At 34.6% G+C, this 19359-nt stretch overlaps 3 protein-coding genes and 1 pseudogene across 3 annotated transcripts; 1 reads left to right on the forward strand and 3 right to left on the reverse strand.

The window, feature by feature from the left end:
- Positions 1-234: 234 nt before the first annotated feature.
- Positions 235-1650, reverse strand: LOC120183810 (thiosulfate sulfurtransferase 16, chloroplastic-like). The gene is made up of 6 exons (XM_039188434.1): positions 1454-1650; positions 1246-1356; positions 1081-1154; positions 751-821; positions 614-667; positions 235-357 (listed from the first exon to the last, which is right to left on the reverse strand). The coding sequence occupies exons 1-6, from the start codon at positions 1618-1620 to the stop codon at positions 286-288; spliced, it is 549 nt and encodes a 182-aa protein (XP_039044365.1). The 5' UTR covers positions 1621-1650; the 3' UTR covers positions 235-285.
- Positions 1651-3101: 1451 nt separating this feature from the next.
- LOC120183813 (ganglioside-induced differentiation-associated protein 2-like) lies at positions 3102-4034 on the forward strand. Its single transcript, XM_039188436.1, has 3 exons — positions 3102-3134; positions 3401-3597; positions 3663-4034. Exons 1-3 carry the CDS (start codon positions 3102-3104, stop codon positions 3901-3903), a joined length of 471 nt encoding a protein of 156 aa, XP_039044367.1. The 3' UTR covers positions 3904-4034.
- Positions 4035-5636: 1602 nt separating this feature from the next.
- On the reverse strand, positions 5637-7211 carry LOC120183807 (phosphoserine aminotransferase 2, chloroplastic-like). Its single transcript, XM_039188431.1, has one exon. The coding sequence runs from the start codon at positions 7168-7170 to the stop codon at positions 5908-5910; it is 1263 nt and encodes a 420-aa protein (XP_039044362.1). The 5' UTR covers positions 7171-7211; the 3' UTR covers positions 5637-5907.
- An 849-nt stretch (positions 7212-8060) lies between these two features.
- Positions 8061-12717, reverse strand: LOC120183814 (annotated as a pseudogene).
- Positions 12718-19359: the final 6642 nt, after the last annotated feature.

Genomic DNA, 19359 nt, shown 5'->3' on the forward strand with positions numbered 1-19359 from the left:
AATGGCAAATATCAAAACCAGAACTTACTAGTTCTGGTTTATTGCATCAGTCCATAAGGGGCAAGCCAGGACAAGAAGTGATATGTCAATCAAGAGCAAAGAAGAGATTTTTTATGTACAAACTAGACTAGTACCATTCATTCATTGTTTGTTTGTTTCTGTTTCCTTCTCCACACAGCAACAAGAGCATCTTGTGGCTACAACACTAATAAGTTAGATCTTTGCATCACTTGATCTTCTTAGTTTATTATTGTATCAGCACCTTATTCTGTGGCTACAACATCATCATTCCGTCGGAAGCCCGTTCTGAGTCCACGCGGCATACCCTCCCGCAATGTCAGTGACAGCAGTAAAGCCCTGAAAAAAGAATCAATGGTAGAAGTTGTGATTAGCTTCTATCCATCTTCAACATGTAGATTAACCTAGCAAAAGTACTAGAACTAACTTGTTAGTTCAAAAGGATAGCCTATATGAACAAAGTTCTTGGGTAGCTCAAAGATTAGCTTATGTGCAAAGATTGAAAATCCAACCAAACCAATATGCTTGTTTTCGAGTTCAATATACAGAAATAATGGCTGATTTAGAACCAATTCAGAAATATCTATGTGCTTACAGCAGCTTGAAGATCAGTGGCAGCCATTAGAGACCGCTTCCCAAGTTGGCACCCCTGCAAAACCAAGCAATTTTGTCATTAAAATGGACATGTTCTGAAAGAAAAGGTTCTGAGTTCCATTGGAAACAAAAACCCACAACTATAATCTCATCATATTGTCCAAAGTGTGCTGATACTTCTGCCAGAAAACTGTGGTTCTTTGCCATTCCTGCAAGCAAAAACACGTTTTTTTAGAAAACTAGCTAAAACTCAGTTGCAAGGCAAAGAAAAAATCATCAAACCATGCTTGCAATTTGCAAACGCATTAAGCAAGTACCCCTACCCATCAAATCAACATCGGAGTAAACGTAAAGTAATACACGAGTCAAGACACCAGACCAGACATCGGTCGTTGTCTTCATTTAGCTAAAAATGAAGATAACTTGAGACACAAATTAGCTCTAAAAGAAGATAAATTTGGAACTAACCTGATCCAAGTTTGTACATGTAAGGAATGTTAATGGCCCCAGGAACATGCCCTGCACTGAACTCTTCAGGAGTCCTACAAAATAAAAAATAAAAAGAAATTGAAGCCCTTGCTTTACAATAATCGGAGCTTTTAAGATTCAATTTAAACTGAAATTTTTTTTTACCTAACATCCAAATATCGATGCCCAGCTTGATAAAGCTCGTGTGCTACTCTCACCGGAACAGAAGTCGGAACTCCAGTCACCTGCACATTTCCTCTAAGATTTGCCTTTGTGCTTCACATACATAAACATACAACAATACTCAAGTAGTCTCCAAAACGCTAAAGAAAAACCAAAAAGAGATTAGTTTAGTTTCTTAGGGCATCCGTACCAGAAGCTGAACTTCTCGTGGACAACGGCTATTCGACATGTCTGCGGATTTACAGGAACTGAGAACAGGCCCTTGTAGTGGAGATGTTGAGGCAAAAGAGGAGAAGGAAGGGAAGAGAGCGTGAAGGGAGAAGAAGAAGAAGAAGAAAGAAACGATTTGGCTTCCATGGTTGGTTGGTTTAGTAGGGAAATTTGGCAATGGATGGGGTGATGTTCCTGGTTCCAACTTTTTAAAGGGTAGATTGGTTGGTGATTGATGAAGATTTTGAGGTGAAAAAAGAGAGGAGAATCAACGACACGAAAGTTTTTGACGGTTGAGTAATCAGTTGAGTAATCAGTTGAAATGGCTTTGGATAAAAACAAAGGAATCGAAAGGGGGTGGTGACATAGACCGACGTCTGTAATTGCATGGATAAGTTTTGAAACCGTCGGAAGGTGGGGTGTTCATGTTATCTGCTGCACACTTCTCTATGTCTGGCCGAGATTTCCTACACGTGGGAATATCAACAAAATATCGTTCAAACTTTAAACCCATTTGCCCGAACTCCAACACCCATTCTTCTATCTCATTGGCTCAAAAGCCACCCCAAATAACGTGACCCGTAAATATATCAGTTCGAGATTTTTTTATTTTGCAATTTAATTTTAACTTTATTTAACTATTTAATTCTATAATTTCAATTTTTTATATACAACTCATTTGTTTCAAATCAAAATGGATTAAAATAAAAAAATAATCTAAATCAAATATATTTTAAATTTGTTATAAGACGACCTTAAATAAATAAACTCTTAAAACTAATACTATTTTTTTTTACATTTTTATTAATTTTAGGATATTTTGTTCCCTACTTATTTAGGGTGTGAAACCCGTAAATTCAGTTGAAAAACCAAAAATTAATTTAACCAAAATTTTAAAAATTATCCGAAAGTGTTTGATTAAGAATATAAAATTATTTAAAAATAAAATGTATTAATCTTTATGATATACTTTATTTTTAATAAACTAAATTTTAATTATTAAATAAAAAATGTATAAAAAATTATAAAATTATTTTGATATATTATTTAAATAACATTTATTATTAATATATAAATTTTATATTTTATAAATAGACACATAATATACACATCCATAAAAGGAATAAAAGATCAAAGTGAGAAGATAATTGATAGAAATTATATTTTGGTAATTGCTTAATACATAATTCCTTTTGAATTCCTTTAACAAAGAATATAAAGAATTAATCCACCTTGTGTCCATCTCTGCTAATATTTTCTCATGCAAGAAGCATTTCATACTTGGAAAGATTTCTTATTTTCATAATCTTTGTAAAAATTAGTATTTTTCAACCATTTCTCTTTAATATTTTCTGAAAGAAAGCAGTAATGTTCTTAATCTCTTACACATCTTATTAATATGTAAGACAAAATTTACATATTTTTTTAATAAGATCGAACAATCCATCATCATTTCAAGATCTTCTTTTATTAGATATATATCTTTTTATTACAATAACAACAACGACAATGACGACGGTTTAACAAAGTGAATCACATACTTTCTCTCTTGATTCTAAATCTTTTACTCCATCTTCTTAGTATCAAGTATATTTAAAAATGGTTTGTCTTATGCACCAAGATCTTTCATGGAATTCACTGTTGTCTTAACTGCAGCTCTTGTAGCCTTTGATATTTCAACAAGTCATAAAAGAAAAGAAATAATTTGTTTCTTAATCCAACAGCGGTCGAATAATTCTACAAGACAACAAACAAATATTAAATTACATAATTTTATAGTTACGTATATATAGTAATATAGATAACAAAGAAAACAAGAAAAGATGGAGTAAATTTTTTTTTCTTCAAACAATTCCTATCTAGGAGAGACAGAAGAAGAATTTTACCCTTAGTAGGTACCGAATTTGCAACCTAAGAGATAGGGTAGGTGTCAACTAAGAGTTTTTATGTGCACACCGGCGTTCAACGGAGCGAGAACTTCCCCGGAATCTCAGCCCTCAAATCAATCTACGAGGCCATCCCCGTCGACGTCAAGGATAATCTCCAAGCCGTCTACTTTGTGCACCCTGGCCTCCAGGCTCGGCTCTTCCTTGCCACCTTTGGTCGCTTTCTCTTCACCGGAGGGTAAACCAAACCAAACCGTTTCATTCCATCTTTTTCTGGCATATAATGGATTTTATCTATGGCAGGTTGTACGGGAAATTGAGGTACGTGAATAGGGTGGATTATCTATGGGAGCACGTGAAGAGGAAGGAGATAGAGATCCCAGAATTCGTGTATGATCATGATGAAGATTTGGGGTACCGTCCGATGGACTATGGATTGGAGAGTGATCATCCAAGGGTTCACGGTGCACCCGCCCTTGATTCCGTTTCTCCTTCTGTCTCCATCTACTCCATGAGGTGCATCTCATGGATCATATCAATATAAATCCTTTTTACATACTTCTACTACAGCTGTAAAAACTTTTCTTCATTTTGCTCTTGATTTTCCTTTGAGATTGACCTGTAAATACGTAGTATTGTGCACCCTTTGAGCAGCGGGTTAGTTCTAAACAGAGAGGAAAAAAATGGAGGGACAGATTGTGAAGGGGAGGCAGTGTTTTAATCATGTTTTCATCTTGTTAATGTCTCTCTCTCCATGCATTTTAATTAATTTCAACACGTATTTAAATCCCCATTAATTGAGAAGAAATTGTGAAGATATATATGCTAATAAGAAGATTCCTGTTTAGATCGAGAGAAGATAGATTTTTAGGAAAGTTCGTAGCAGACAGAGATTGAAACAAGGGAATTAATGAGGATGGAAACGAACACGGTCAAGGAAGTTTCCTATTTATGTTCTTTTCGTTTCAAGTCCCTGCCTTCGTTTGCTATTGCTGAAGTTTCTGTCAGGTCCTTCTATTATAGGGACTGTATTAATTTAGCCCATCTATTATTAAATTAATCAATTTAGTTTTTTTGGTAAAGCTTGTTTCCAATTAATTCCTTTATTATTTTATCATAGAGATTGATTCTTATTAATCCAACTACCATTGAATGGGTCAATTTGGTCCATATACCAATAAAAAGAATGAAATAAGCCCAAATTGTTTACATCATTAAGATCTATTAATTACAAAATATCAATTATAGAGTTAATATTTTTATAATTTTTATGGTTCTGCAAATGAAGGAAAATGGATTACACAAAATAAGTTGAACACAATAATTCAAATTTAAAATGATAAGTTTGCTCCTATGTTGCAGTTGCACAAACTATAAGGAGAGTTTTCCACAAACACAATCGGGCCAATTCGATGAACAGACAAATGAAGAGAATCATATTTGTCACCCTTGTATACTTCAGATATTCCATCATTAAGTGTTTAAACGCATAATTCTCTTCATGTTAAAGTTTAATGTTAATATCTAGAAAAATAATGCAAGGAAGGCTTCATGTTGGCATGGGAACTAAGAATGTTATTTTTCAGGAAAGAACCGACCTTGAGGCAGGCTTAGTTAAGTTAATGAGACAGTAATTAGTAGCTCTTCCAGAAACAGGTACAAAAATTCGCAATCACACAGGCAGGACTTAATTGAATTTAATTGCTTTATACACTTCTTCAAATGCGATGCATATGATGTTTTGGAACCATTGCTGGTTCTTCAAATACGTAAAGTGGGAGATTTACTTCCTGTTACAATTATGCTTCTTCAGTTTAGTTCTGAAGAGGTGATTTCAATTCACCGTCTGATGCTTAATATACTTTCCTTATAATTGCTATAGCATATACCACGATATTAGGCAAGTCTTCCTACCTACTGCATGTAACATATATATCACAACAAGATGTTCTTATATATGTGCATATGAACCTTGGTTTCTGCAACCAGAGATGCTCAAGTGCAATAAGCCTATATATAGAATTTTTCAGATGAATAGAGAAAACGAAACTTAACATGCTGCAGATGCAATCCTAGTTATGCAACATAGGCCGTTTGTTGAATCTCACCAAATTTTCCTCTGAGGTTGCTCCTATTTGCATCTAATGCCCTAAGCAGGAGTTTCTTCCTGATTCATTGCGTTGAGGACTAAAAAAAACTCGGTTTTGGTTGAGGGAATGTAAAATTCTACACATATACCAAAATTCAAATGTGTTGTGCAATTGATAATGGAAAACATAAACATCAAAATTCAAGAGATTTATTATAAATATTTAATATTGTGAACCTAAGAATCTGAATGGGAAATGAAACAAGCAAACCCATGTCTCCAACCTATTACAAAAATCTTGCCAAACTTTCCCTGCTTGGGAACTTTCAGTATTTTCCCATACAAAAACACATGAAAGCTAGCAATTTATCATCAATAGTACTTGAAACCAAAGCAAAAACATAAAGAGTGAACACAAACATAAGAGAACAATAGCACTTGTATAGAAAGAGACATGAATCAAGCATGCATTGCCTGGAAATCCTTCATGAAAGAAACCAACTTCTCAACTCCAGCCAAAGGCATAGCATTGTAAATGGAAGCTCGCATGCCACCGACCGACCTATGTCCCTTAAGCTGCACCATCTTCTCCTTCTCGGCTTCCTTCAGAAACTCGGCCTCCAACTCCGGCTTCTCCAATGTAAACGGAACATTCATCAGGGACCTCACGGATTTCTCGACAGGACACCTGTAGAAACCTTTGCTGTCATCAATGGCATTGTACAAAATACCAGCTTTCTTTTCATTCTTCTTCTCAACCTCCTTCAGTCCTCCCTGTTCCAAAAGATCTTCAAACACCAGCCCGCACATATAGATCCCGAAACAAGGAGGCGTATTATACAAAGAGTTGTTGTCAGCGTGGATCTTGTAATCAAGCATCACTGAGGCAATCTCTTGTGCATTTCCTATAAGATCTTTCCTCACGATCACGATGCAAACCCCTGATGGCCCAACATTCTTCTGCGCACCGGCATAAATCAACCCAAACTTGGTTACATCAACAGGCTTGGAACAAAAATTGGAAGACATATCAGCTACAAGAACCCCATATGGATTGCCGGGAACCGGATAGTCCTTGAACTCAACTCCATAAATAGTCTCATTTGCGCATATATGCAAATACTTGGCATCCGGGCTTAGTTCCAAACCATCAAACGCGGGAACCCTCACGTAATTCTCCGATTTCCCATTCCAAACGACTTTGGGCTTGCAGTATTTCTTAGCTTCTTTGAAAGCCTTATCTCCCCACGAACCGGTAACAAGATAATCAACGATGTCATCAGGCTGACAGAGATTCAAAGGGACAGAAGCGAACTGAGTGGTCGCCCCGCCTTGGAGGAACAAAACGGCGTAGTCTTTGGAGATGTTGAGAAGGGCACGTAGATCGGCCTCGGCTTTCTCAATAATGGAACGGAAATCTTTCCCGCGGTGGCTCATTTCCATGACGCTCATGCCAGATCCGCGCCAGTTGTAGAGGTCAGCCTGGGCCTTGAGGAGGACATTCTCGGGCAAGGTGGCGGGACCCGCGGCGAAGTTAAAGACCCGATCTTGAGACTGGGATTGGAGGGAGGGGCGATCTTGGATGGTCGATGAACACGAAACAGAGAAGGGCTTGCGTGAGGCTCGGTAATGGAAGGCGGCGTTGGGTTTGAGAAAGGCATGGCTTTGGTGGGTTTTTTGAAGGAGAGTTGTGTGTGGGGTTGTTAAGGGTGTTGCCGCCATGGACGTAGATTTTCAGAGTAAAGTTTGAGGGAGGTTAACAATCTAGTGGAAAAGATCTGAAAGCAAGTGGAGAGTATTTATAGAAAAAGTGTTCTTTTGAATGATATTTTGGCTACACCTCCAAGTGAAGGGAAAAGTAAATAGACCCATGATACTTCCTGCGGCTGTTGCTGATTTGCTTTCTCCGGGAGGGTAGGTGAGAAGTGGACAAACACAACGGTGCCGTTTTGGAATGACTTGAGTTTAGGTTTCTTTTGGGTAGTTGTATCTTCCTTTTTTCTTCGTATTTTGCTTATCATAATAATATAAACTGAAATGGAAAGGTACTGGTACACTAATCTAATTCTAATCCGTGGGATGCAAGAAATAAATATTATTTTTATTTTTCAAAATATAGTTTAGTTTAATTATAGTTGGAAAAAAGTACATGTTTAACTTTAAAGAGTAAAAATTCAATTTAAACTCTTGATTTTAATATAATTATAAATTTCGTTAAATTAAATATAATTAAATATCAATATTACATTTCAATTATTGGAGAAAAAGATAAGAACTTATTTGATGTTAACTATATTACGTACATCCTCCAATTTTGCAGTTAAAATATTTGTAAACATCACAATGTAATTATATGAAAAATGATTTAAAACATTAGAAAAATCATTGTATAATTGAGTGTAATTTGATGCAACTACACAATCGTATTTAAAACATCTAATAATCATTTTATAATAATCTAATAGATTCAATGATCGTTTTACATAATAACCATTTGCATATTTGACCTTAATTCTATTATTGTGATCACAATCGGTCAAATTTTCATTTTTGTGCTATGCTTCACAAGTAAAAAATTTCACACAAGCTATGAATTGAGCAATCACGAGGGACGGGCACAACAAAATGTAATACAAAATTACTAATACAAATAATGCTTAAATTAATATAAGCACATCAACCCGCTAAACTGTCAAAATTTTGTTAATGCAATCCTATTTAATGACATACAAATAGGAAAATGTTTCATCTAATACCTCTCCTCTCAGTTCTCTATTCGTCCTGTTAACACAACATTGGTCTCCTGAATAAATTGTAGCATGCAAATGCATCATAATCAAAGTGGTCTCCTGAAGAGACTAGAAAGTGAACTTACACCGCTTCTCTCCTTTCCTGTTGTTCCTTTCTGTTCTGTTTTTCCCTTCGCTGCATCTGGTTGAATATAGGGTTTCAGATTCTCTGTTACTAACTTCGAATGCTGCTTAGATTTCTTTGCCTTATCCTTCTTGCTTTTCGATTCCTTTACCACTGTCTTTTTCTGACCCTGTAAATGACCTATTTCCTTCTCCGATATGTTGAGTTCATCTTTTGCAACTGCTTTCCAGTTCTTTATAGCAGTATGTAGCTCATCCAATTTTTGCTTCTTCAGCATGCTTCCCTTGCTGCCAGGACTTGATAATGATGGGGCACGTTTTTTTTCCTTAATTGGAGTTTTATTATTGGTCAAAATTTCCTCCATTGCCTTTAGTAGGCTGTCTTTCTCATCAGCAACCGCTTTCTGGTTCTTTGTAGCAGTATGTAGCCCGGAAGGATTCTGGTTGCTCTCAACCAATTTTTGACTCTTCGGCATGCTTCCCCTGCCGTCAGGATTTGATAATGATGGGGCAAGTTTTTTATCCTTCTTCACTGGAGATTTATTATTGGTCAGAATTTCCTCAGTTGCCTTTGGTTGTAGGCGGTCTTTCTCATCAGAGGCTATTTCTGCTGCATCTCCATAGGGACCAGCCTTCATTGTTTCTAAGATAATTTTCCAAGCACATATCTCGTCTCACATGGATCCCCTGTCCCAAGCAGGTGATAGTTAATCTCGGGACTTATTCTCCCTCTTCCTTTCATGAAAGATTTAATATCTTCTACTATCAGATCAAAAAGTTTAGCAGTTTTATTTGCAGTGCTCTTCGGTATAAACACCTGGAAAAATAAAAATTATTTACTAAAAGAAGATACGTATACAGATACGTTCATGTACTAGAACTATGCCAATTGTTAGTAAGAAACTAAAAGCACATCAAGGGATGATATAGGGGCATTTCTGATTGCAGGTTAATTTATCTTCAGTATGGAAAACATGAACACGTCTTTCTGATAAGAAAGCTAAAAAAATTCAATGGAGTGGATGTCAAAGGCACTTACCAAGCCAGAGCATGGAGAAAATGGATATCTCGACATTGATTCGAGTAGATTGCTAGTCTCTGTCAAGGCCCATACAGAATCTTGCACTAAAGACGCAAACTGAGCAACTTCTTTGGCAAGATCTTCATCTGATTTAGTTTCTGAAAATCCTGCAATTTCGGGAACGAATTTAACATCCAATTTAGCATGTTCTCTTGCAAATTCAACACCTTCCTTCCAATTTCCATGATATATAACAGAAGCAAAGGTCCAGACAACAAGAGCATCTTGAGGGTTGTTTACCAATGCCAGGTGAAACATCAACATTCCGACCCTGTTCCATTCAGGAAAATTGATAAGGACATCTCAGATGCTGAAATAATAACATGAAAAGTCCACTTGATACCATCCACAAGTTCCTTTAATTTACATATTATGATAATTCCTCCTAATATGAACCATCATGTGCAGTATAAAAATACTCCCACCAACATATATACTCATCCTTCTCGGAAATAATATTTTCAACCCAATCTGAGAAAGGTCTAAACAGATTGCCAGAGTTTCCAGTAAATTAAAAGAAAGTCTAACAACTCTTTACAATAGCCAAGAGTTTATCGGTAATGCAAAGATAGTCTTAAGATATTCTATGCTTGAGAACAAAGAAAAAGAGACAAGTAGCTCACCATAGACTGCTATCAGCGGGATGATCACAAGAAACCAACTTATCCAGATTGAAGAATAATTTCTGCCAAAAAGACAAAGGACGACAATTCAGGAAGTCAAACCATTAAGCCTAAATTATTGCGTCTCAAAGACCTTATTAAAAAGCATATGTATACAAGCCAGTGGAAAGTATTTCACTTCCTTGAAAGAATCATATTGACTGGAATAATATTTTAAGAATTGTCAAAACTATATCAAATTTCCATGCTAAGCATGTCAAACCAGATAAGCAAAATGACGGTTATATTTTGCAGATAATAAATAATTATCAATTGGTTATTGTAACTCCAAAAGCATTCAGATTGCACTTTCGACAAGACAAACCTTAACTTTCAAGATAAGTATAAATATACACGGAGTGAGAGTGTCAAGAGAATGCACTAATATCTATAAATAGCTTTGAATTCCAAATACTTTTAATACTGAGTATTCATACTGTCCCAAAACAGTCTTGACAAAGTCAACTTGAATTGCACAGAAAACAAAACTTTCATAAATCCCTTCATGCTACAAAATAAGGACTTCTTCATCAACAGTGTAGAAATACAGAACATAAAACCAAGCTCACCATCAGCATCATTGAATTCTTGGCAGATCTCTGTTGATTAATGTATGCTGCCTGCGAAGCTAACAAGTCTCAACTAACCTCTATAATGACTAAATTCAATAAATTAAATTATGGGCAACCATAAGCTAAAAATTGCATGAACCTGAAATGGAAGTAAAATGTTCAGCAGGTTAAATCTCTGGAGCAAGCAGATGGAAGGCACAGCAGCTCCATATGACAGCATGTAGTTCATTTCCAGCATTAACCTGAACTGGATAAATGAAGAACGTTATGACGGTAAGTATTAGGGAAATATTGATAACATCACCTTAATTTACACCAAAAATGAGAAGGGTTGCAAATTAGACAAAATATGGTTGGTTCTTTGTGCCTAGTTGAGGTTTACCACAAGCAAATCTTAATGGTACAAGAAAGGGAGGCAAGGAATGACTCAGAGTCACAAATGAAGAGAGAGAGAGAGAGAGAGAGAGAGACCGAGTAAGAGCAAGTGAGAGAAGTGACACTAGCTACACACAACATGAATGTTCTAAACTGATATTTCTTAACTACCTTATCTAATCCCCCAATGGAGGCCGAAAGATCATGCATTGCCCTCTCAATATCCCTTGAAAATGACAAGCATAGGCGAGCCGCAATTCTTAAACCCCGGAGAATTCTTGCTAGGTCAGAAAAATTGCAGTAAATTTCCATTAATGTCCCATAATGTAGAAGTTGTTCCATCCAAAAGAACTTGTAAGAGATTGCACTCAGGAAAGCTAAAATCACCTACCACAGTCCTCTTGAAATGACACATGAGCAGGGATTAGCGTCCGTAGCTGAGACCAAACACGGGTCAGCGGATAAATATTAGAGCATGTCATGAAACACATAAAATTGTTACTGGCAGTGGTGGAGAATCACCTTTAACAATTTCAGGTCTGACATTCCATCATTGTAATCATAGATGTTACTCGTAAAAGGGTCAAAAAATAAGCTGCACCCAAAATTCAAACAAACTTGTTATCAACTAGACGGCATCAAACTCAAGCTTAATCATGGAGAAGATGGGAATGGGGGTCTTAAAAAGCTAATATATGGACTATAATAGGTCTTTCCAAGGAATAAACAAAATAAATATATATGAGAACTAATACCTGTTAATAGTGAAGTCCCGATTCCTGCTATTTCTCCAGCGGATTAAGTCTTTTTCATCACATCTGTTTGGGACTAAAGATGGTAAAGTTTTTTCTTTTTCTTCATCATGTTTTGCAACTGTCTCAAAACTTGATACCTATTTAAACATCCAAAATCAATATTATATATTAAGAAAATTCTCGCTACTGAGGCAATTCTAATCCAGAATTAACATAAAAAGTTACCCATAGTAATGAACCCAGAAATTGACCTCAATTATAGAACCTTTGATTTGCACTCTGCATATTGGAAATCTTCGTCCAATAATCACAGCTCGATGAAATTTACTTCTTATCTGTAGCAATATATTACGAACAATAATAGAAAACATTTTATATCAACCCACGTTACCCTATAAATTCTAACTAAAGAAGAATACTAAGAAAATTGTGGCCAAACCTGTTTAAGATTTGCAGTGGTAATCACATCAAAATCTTTAGGTATTCTATTTAGTAGTAAATCTCTGACACAGCCGCCAACTAAATAGGCCTCAAAACCTGAAACACGCAAAGAAAACATAACCCTGGGGAAAAAGCAAGTAGCATTGCTTTCCATACAAAAATCTGACCAAATTAGTAAATAGTATGAACAAAACAAAGGTGAAAGATTCAACTTGCATTTTTTTTAGCTTAAAGGACCTACATTAACGAGGCTTTGGAAACAGAAAACATTTAATAAAAGAGATGGGTAAAGAAAAAGATGATTACCTCCTTTATGAAGAACATTCAATACTATCCAGGATGGATGCGAAATCATAGAAGCATATATCCCCATTTTGCTTGCTTGAATTTCTTCCATTTTGAGGTGTCAACTACATCATTTTTAATAAAAATCGAGAGTTTCAAATCCGAGATAATGACTGGAAAAAGAAATGCTGAGCGGGAGGTTAAATTAGTTAACGCATGATACATTGTTGAAGCGCGGGATTAGGCGCTGGAACCATTTAAGAAAATAATTCACCTTGCAAACTTCTTTCACCTAACGTGTGATTCCACCTCTAAGGCCAAAAAAAAAAAACAAGTAAGAGATAGTTTTGTATCGAAAAGACATTCGACGAAATGCCACAATCAAAATAAAAAATAAAATAAAAAACAAATGTAAACGAAAAACATGGAGAGACCTGAAACCGAGTCAAGGATTTGAGAGAAGTGGAGAATAACTTTTTGGCCCTCATGAAAATCCCCATGGATATCTGTGTTAGGTCATGTTATGTTTTGTAGCTGGTATGCTCCTTGCTGCCCAGCCGGCTGTTTGAATCTTGACGAACCCGATTAAGGGAAAAGGGTTCTAAACTTTCGCCGTGAGCAGCCAATTTGGTCGGTACTTCTTTAGATTTGAGAAACGTCTTTGGGCTGAGGCCTGATGGGCTCCGCTCGTAATATACTTTTCTGCTATTGTATAAACGCCTGTTATAGCCCAAACAAAGATTACAAATGAATATAATCATTAATTTAGGGTAAATTGTAACATATCGTTTTTTCTGCTTTAAAAATAATGCCCAAACCTTTCTCGAAAAATCATTAATGATTATCACATAATTATCAATTATCTTAAAAAGGGACTTTAAATGGTTACTAGAGCTTAAAATGTACATAATCTAATGCTCACATGGTGTTATGAATATCTTCTATGAATCAAACTCTCTTTCACTTCCCAAAAAATATTGTGCTCACAAAATTTCAAATTGTTAATGCTTTCGTAAGTCATCTTCTACTAAAATCAACCATATTATTCTCACTTATACCAAAAATGTATATGTCCGAGTCTAATATCTTCATCGTCCGAAAAGGAAGAAGTCGTTGTTGTATCACTTGTAATTGTTGAACCTTGTAAAACATGTAACTTGATCGTCTTCATTTACCCTTTCATTATCATATAAGTGTTCTCTCAAAACTCTACATTTATCAGTGTATTTGTACCCTTTTGAACCAAGAGTATTTAACGAAATTAGCTTTTTATTTAACGAAATTAACTATTCTATCGAACAACTTAATTATTATTGTGTCAATTCATACAATCCTACTAACAATCATTTTTCTTATCAAAACAACACATTTAAATATGTTGAAAACCAATCTCAATTGAAAACAAGCATTTTTCTCATTACACTTCATGATCATCATTATTGTAAGCAAAACAAATTTAGAAGTTTTGATATCAATTTGTTACAAATTTGAGAAAGATAACAGTAAGAATGAACGTACATAAAAATGTGAAAACTCTAGATGAGAAAAATCATTAAAAAATTGCTATCATTAAAATTGTATAAAAAAGATACAAACTTGAACATCGATCACTTGAGAAAAATCATAAATATGTTTAAATTCAATCAACCGAATCATTTAATATGTAAACATTCTTTATAAAAGAAATCACATATGATGTTACTTCAATTGATTTATATTATAATCTTATAAAATGTTTTTAAAATATTAATATTTAATGAATATGTTCAAACTTAGCATTTGATCTCCTTTATTGAAAATCTCATTTATTGAAAACTTTTATAAACATTCTTTATAAAAGAAATGTATATGTGAGCAAACACATTTGGCTTGTTGGTCAAGCTGTTTATCTTTATTCCCTCGTATTATATTAAGTTTTGAGTTCTAAACCTACTAGGAGCACTTCTCTTTTTTTCCTTAGAGCCCCCTCTCATTCCCTCTAGATTAGATTTATAGATTTATAATTTGTCAATATATATATATATAAGTGTTGTCGATATAAAGGAATGCCATTGTGATGTTAATTCAATTAATTTTTATAATTATGTAATAAAAATATTTTTAAAACACAAGTATTTAGTGAATATGTTATAACTTAGCACTTGACCTCCTTTACTAAAAATTTACATAAACATTCTTTATAAAGAGGAGTACATATGCTGTTTATATTTGTGTAAAAAATCTATAACTAGAATTCAACTCAATCGGTCAATATAATAATAATAAATATGTTTAAATTTAAATATATATGTTTAGTCTCAATCATTGAATAATCTAGTATATAAACATTCTTTATAAAAGAATATACGTGTGATGTTAATTCGATCGATTTATGCAATTATATGATAAAAATATGTTCAGAACTCAAGTATTTAATGAATATGTTCTAACATAGCATTCGACCTACTTTGTTGAAAACTTATATAAACATTCTTTATAAAGAAGTATATATGTGTTTTTCAGTATTTGTTAAAATAATTTATAGCTAGAATTCAACTCGACCCTATTAATATAATCTTCTAATATATATGTTTAAACTCAATCGACTAAATCATCTAATATATAAATATTTTTTTATAAATGGTTGCGCATGTGACGTTAATTTTATCGATTTATGCAATTATCTAATAAAATTATGTTTAAAAGTCAAATATTTAATGAATATATTTAAACTTAGCATTTGACATCCTTTATTAAAAACTTATATAAACATTCTTTACTAAGAAGTGTATATGTGTTGTCGGTATTTATCTAAGAAATCTATAGCTAAAATTCAATTCGATCAATTAATATAATATTCTAAAAACATGCTTAAATTTATATATATATATAAACTCAATCGACTGAATCATCTAACATATAAACATTCTTTATAAAAAAATGCACATTGACGTTAATTTAATCGATTATGCAATTATCTAATAAAAATATTTTGAAAAGTCAAGTATTAATATATTCTAATTTAGCATTTGATCTCCTTTACTGAAAACTTACGTAGACATTCTTTATAAAGATGTGTATATGTATCGTCTGTGTTCATCTAAGAAATCTATAGTTAGAATTTAACTCAATCGGTTAATATAATCTTCTATTAAGTATGTTTAAAGATAAACATATATGGTTAAACTCAATCGTATGAATCATCAATATATAAACATTCTTTATAGGGGAATGCACATTTGACATTAATTTAATTAATTTATATAATTATCTAATAAAATATATTCAAAAAATCAAGTATTTAATGAAGATGTTGTAACATAGCATTTGACCTCTTTTATTGAAAATTTTATATAAACGTTCTTTATAAAGAACTGTACGTGTATTGTTTGTATTTGTTTAAAAAATATAGCTGGAATTTAATTCAATAGACCAATATAATCATCTTCTAAATATGTTTAAAAAGTGCACTTATGAATATATAACTTTCTTTATAAAACAATTGCACGTGTGAATATATAACCACTCTTTATTAAAAAAATGCACGTGTGACGTTAATTTTCAATCGATTTACATAATAATTTATTAAAAATATATGCGAATTTTAATAATTGAACTTCGTTATTAAAAACACATATATATATGGGTCTTAGAACTTGCCTTCTTTGGTACCAATCCGTGCCTATCAATTAATGCATTTTCAAGTCTTAATCATATCCATTAAGCAAAGGGAGGCTAATAATAACTAATGAGCTATAATTTCTTTGATAAAACTAAAGCCAGTCATTAATGAATTAAAGCTAACAAATCTTCATTAGTATATACAAGGAAAGTTAAGGAGATTCTATCTGCATGCCTGGATTTTCAAATTTATAGTTGCTGTCTAATTACATGGCCCCTCATCCCTTAGTCTACTTATATGGAAATCACATAATTGTTTTCACATATAAAGAAAAATATTACCAAAAATGCTTCATTCTTTTACTCGTTTCCGGTAACAAGCACGACGTTCTAATATTAGTTAATAATCCACTCACTGAAATCTGATATGCCATCCTCACCGTACGTTGAGCGATATGTATACATGCAAAGAGAGATGTAACCAGTCAAGATGAACAGTCACCTACTGGTATGGAGTTAACGGGAACTAACCGCCAGTGAGTTCAAAAAACCAATATATAAACACAACCAAAACCCAGCGTTTCTGATCTGTGAACAATCATTTCCTTGATTTTTCTCCGAATATTGAACATGGCGGACCCGAAAGATCAACCACCCGGAGAGAAATCCTCGTCCTCTAAGCAGCAATCATCCCAGGAGAATCACTGTCCGAATGAGAAAAGGGATGGAGATAATGAGGGTGGGGGTGGTGAAGGGGAAAATAAGGCTGACGGTGTTGCTGGTGGTGGTTCTTCCTCTTCACCGCCGATCTCCGCCAGAAAGAGAGGGAGGAATGATGCTGATGGTGTGGATGTTGGGTCCACCGGTGTCAATGCAAGAGTTTCGAAAGCGAGGAAGAAAGGGGAAATGGACATTCCGAGTGTTGAACCTACATGTTACGTGTGTAAAAAAAAGTTTCGGATCCTGGAAGGCGGTGTTCGGACATTTGAGAGCCCATCCAAGGGAAACTCCGGGGGCGTTTCCTCCGCCGTCATTTACTCCACCCGACGGGTCTCCGGAAAGGAACAATAACGATGAGAAGGCTCTCAAGGATCAACTAGCTCCAACGCTGTTGAACCTGGGCGTATGAAACCATGCACAAGATGAGCCAAGAAGACTTCAACACCAGTGTTGCAACGGGGGATGCTTCTTCGTCCAGGGTGGGAAGAGGGTGGGGCTTGGAAATTGATCTCAATGAACCAGGAACCAGTTTTTTATTGGATCTAAATAACCCTCCGCCACCAGAGAATGACGATGATGATAATGGCAAAAGTTAAGGCATGCAACTTCTCATGGTGTTGCAGAACAGATAAGATCAGTGATTTTCTTTAGAAAATAAAGCATGTTTGAGATTAATTTACCTGTTTTTAACTTCAAACAGTATCTGTCATTTCATCAATTCTCTGTATGATGCAACATCAAGTTTCAGAATGTCAGTTTGTGTTATCCGATGAAAGTATCTTCTAAATGCTCATCGTCTTTTGTTTTTGTCCTTTAATGTATGTTTGAGAAGATTTATCTAATTTCTTGCAAGGAATTGGTCATATGCCTTTACAGATTGATGATATAATCAAACTGGCTTGCCCGCCTTGTTAAAGTGGTTAGAGATTCAGTGTTGATTATTATCAATGGAGTTGGTAGAACGTTTTGTCCGGTTAGTGAAACTTAAGTATTCCTCGTCGAAACATTTCTTCTTTATCTTATTCTCCTTTCTCTTTACTCTATAAGCTCATCTGTATTGTTGTTGTACTCATTGTTGAGAATTATCATAAATTTGAGTCGAATTTATCTTACGATTATTGAGTAAATTTAAGTAACTGCATAAATATCATATTAAACACACTACACGTATGACCGTTAAATATATATTAACACAGAAGAGTTAAATTAAATATACAAACTACAAATACAATTATTTAAATCCAAAATTTTTAGAGTAAATATATCTTTTATAACTATAATATATAATTAAGTTTGGCGTTGATTATCTTAAAATCACGAACATGGGATAAGTTCATCTCACCGTGGCCTGTTCCATTATCGTGTCTAGGGATATTATATATATATTTGATAACAATAATAAGTACCCTAATGTAGCAACAGTAACCAAGAAAAGGCCAAAACACCACTAAGGGCCATAGGCAGAACATACGAGAAACAAAACCAGAAACGTTTTGGATCTATTTTTGAAGAGAGTAACCGTAGCCTATAGGTTTAACGAATTTGATCCAAATATGCAAAACTCATCACTCACCGTGGGAGCAAGAGGTAATTAATAAGTTACTTGTGCCTATTACATGTTTGTTCATTGTACCATTTTCACAAGATCTAGATGCTAAACCATCGAGGACAAGGATTGAAACTTTGGGTCGATTATTGGCAAAACATAGGACGGGAACCTGAAGTACACTTTTTTTTTTGCAGGCCCGTTTCGCCTGGAAGACTATCATCTGTTCATGCCAGAGGAGCTAGGGCAAAAGGGTTCTTTGAGGTACTCACGACATATCTCACCTCACATGTGGTGATTTCCTTCGAGTCCAGACATCCGATTTTCCACTGTTATCTATGAACGTTATAGTCCTGAAACTCTGAGACCCTTGAGGTTTTGCTGTTATATTCTACACGCGGGAGGTAACTAGATTTTGAAATACTGTAAAAGGAACATAGAAGAAACTACTAATTGTTTTTCAGAAGGCATTTTCAATCATAAGAGTACTGCTTAGTCCTTTTAAATGACCAAAAGTAAAGCAAAAGACATCCTTCTTTGGTATTGAGCTATCACTTAATATATAGGCAGGTATATCCTTGTCTGATCCAAGGGTCACGCCTGGGATTCGCAGCATTTGGATCTCATACTAGTCACAGCCTCACAGGTGGGACTCTATCCTTTGATCTTTAATCAGTTTATACAAATACCCCAGCATGCTAAATTATCTTTCGACTTAAAAATAATGATGTCATCGTCTATGTGTGGTTACAGGCTGACAAATCTTTGGGTCAGAAACTGGCTTCTGTCCTCGGTGTGAGATCAAGTTATTGATGAGCAGAGTCAGTCGGGGAAGCATTTGCAATAAGTTCAACCAACTGGTAATTGGTACCGACCATTATATTTGATTCAAAAAACGTGTTTAATTTAAACATTCAACAAATGCAAGCAACGGAAAACACCTCATAACTGTCGCTGCAACTCTTTTTAATACTTCGCGGGGGGGGGGGGGAGTTCTTTTA

The sequence above is a fragment of the Hibiscus syriacus genome, unplaced genomic scaffold (assembly GCF_006381635.1).
Source record: "Hibiscus syriacus cultivar Baekdansim isolate YM2019G1 unplaced genomic scaffold, ASM638163v2 tig00112813_pilon, whole genome shotgun sequence".
Taxonomy (NCBI): Eukaryota; Viridiplantae; Streptophyta; class Magnoliopsida; order Malvales; family Malvaceae; genus Hibiscus; species Hibiscus syriacus.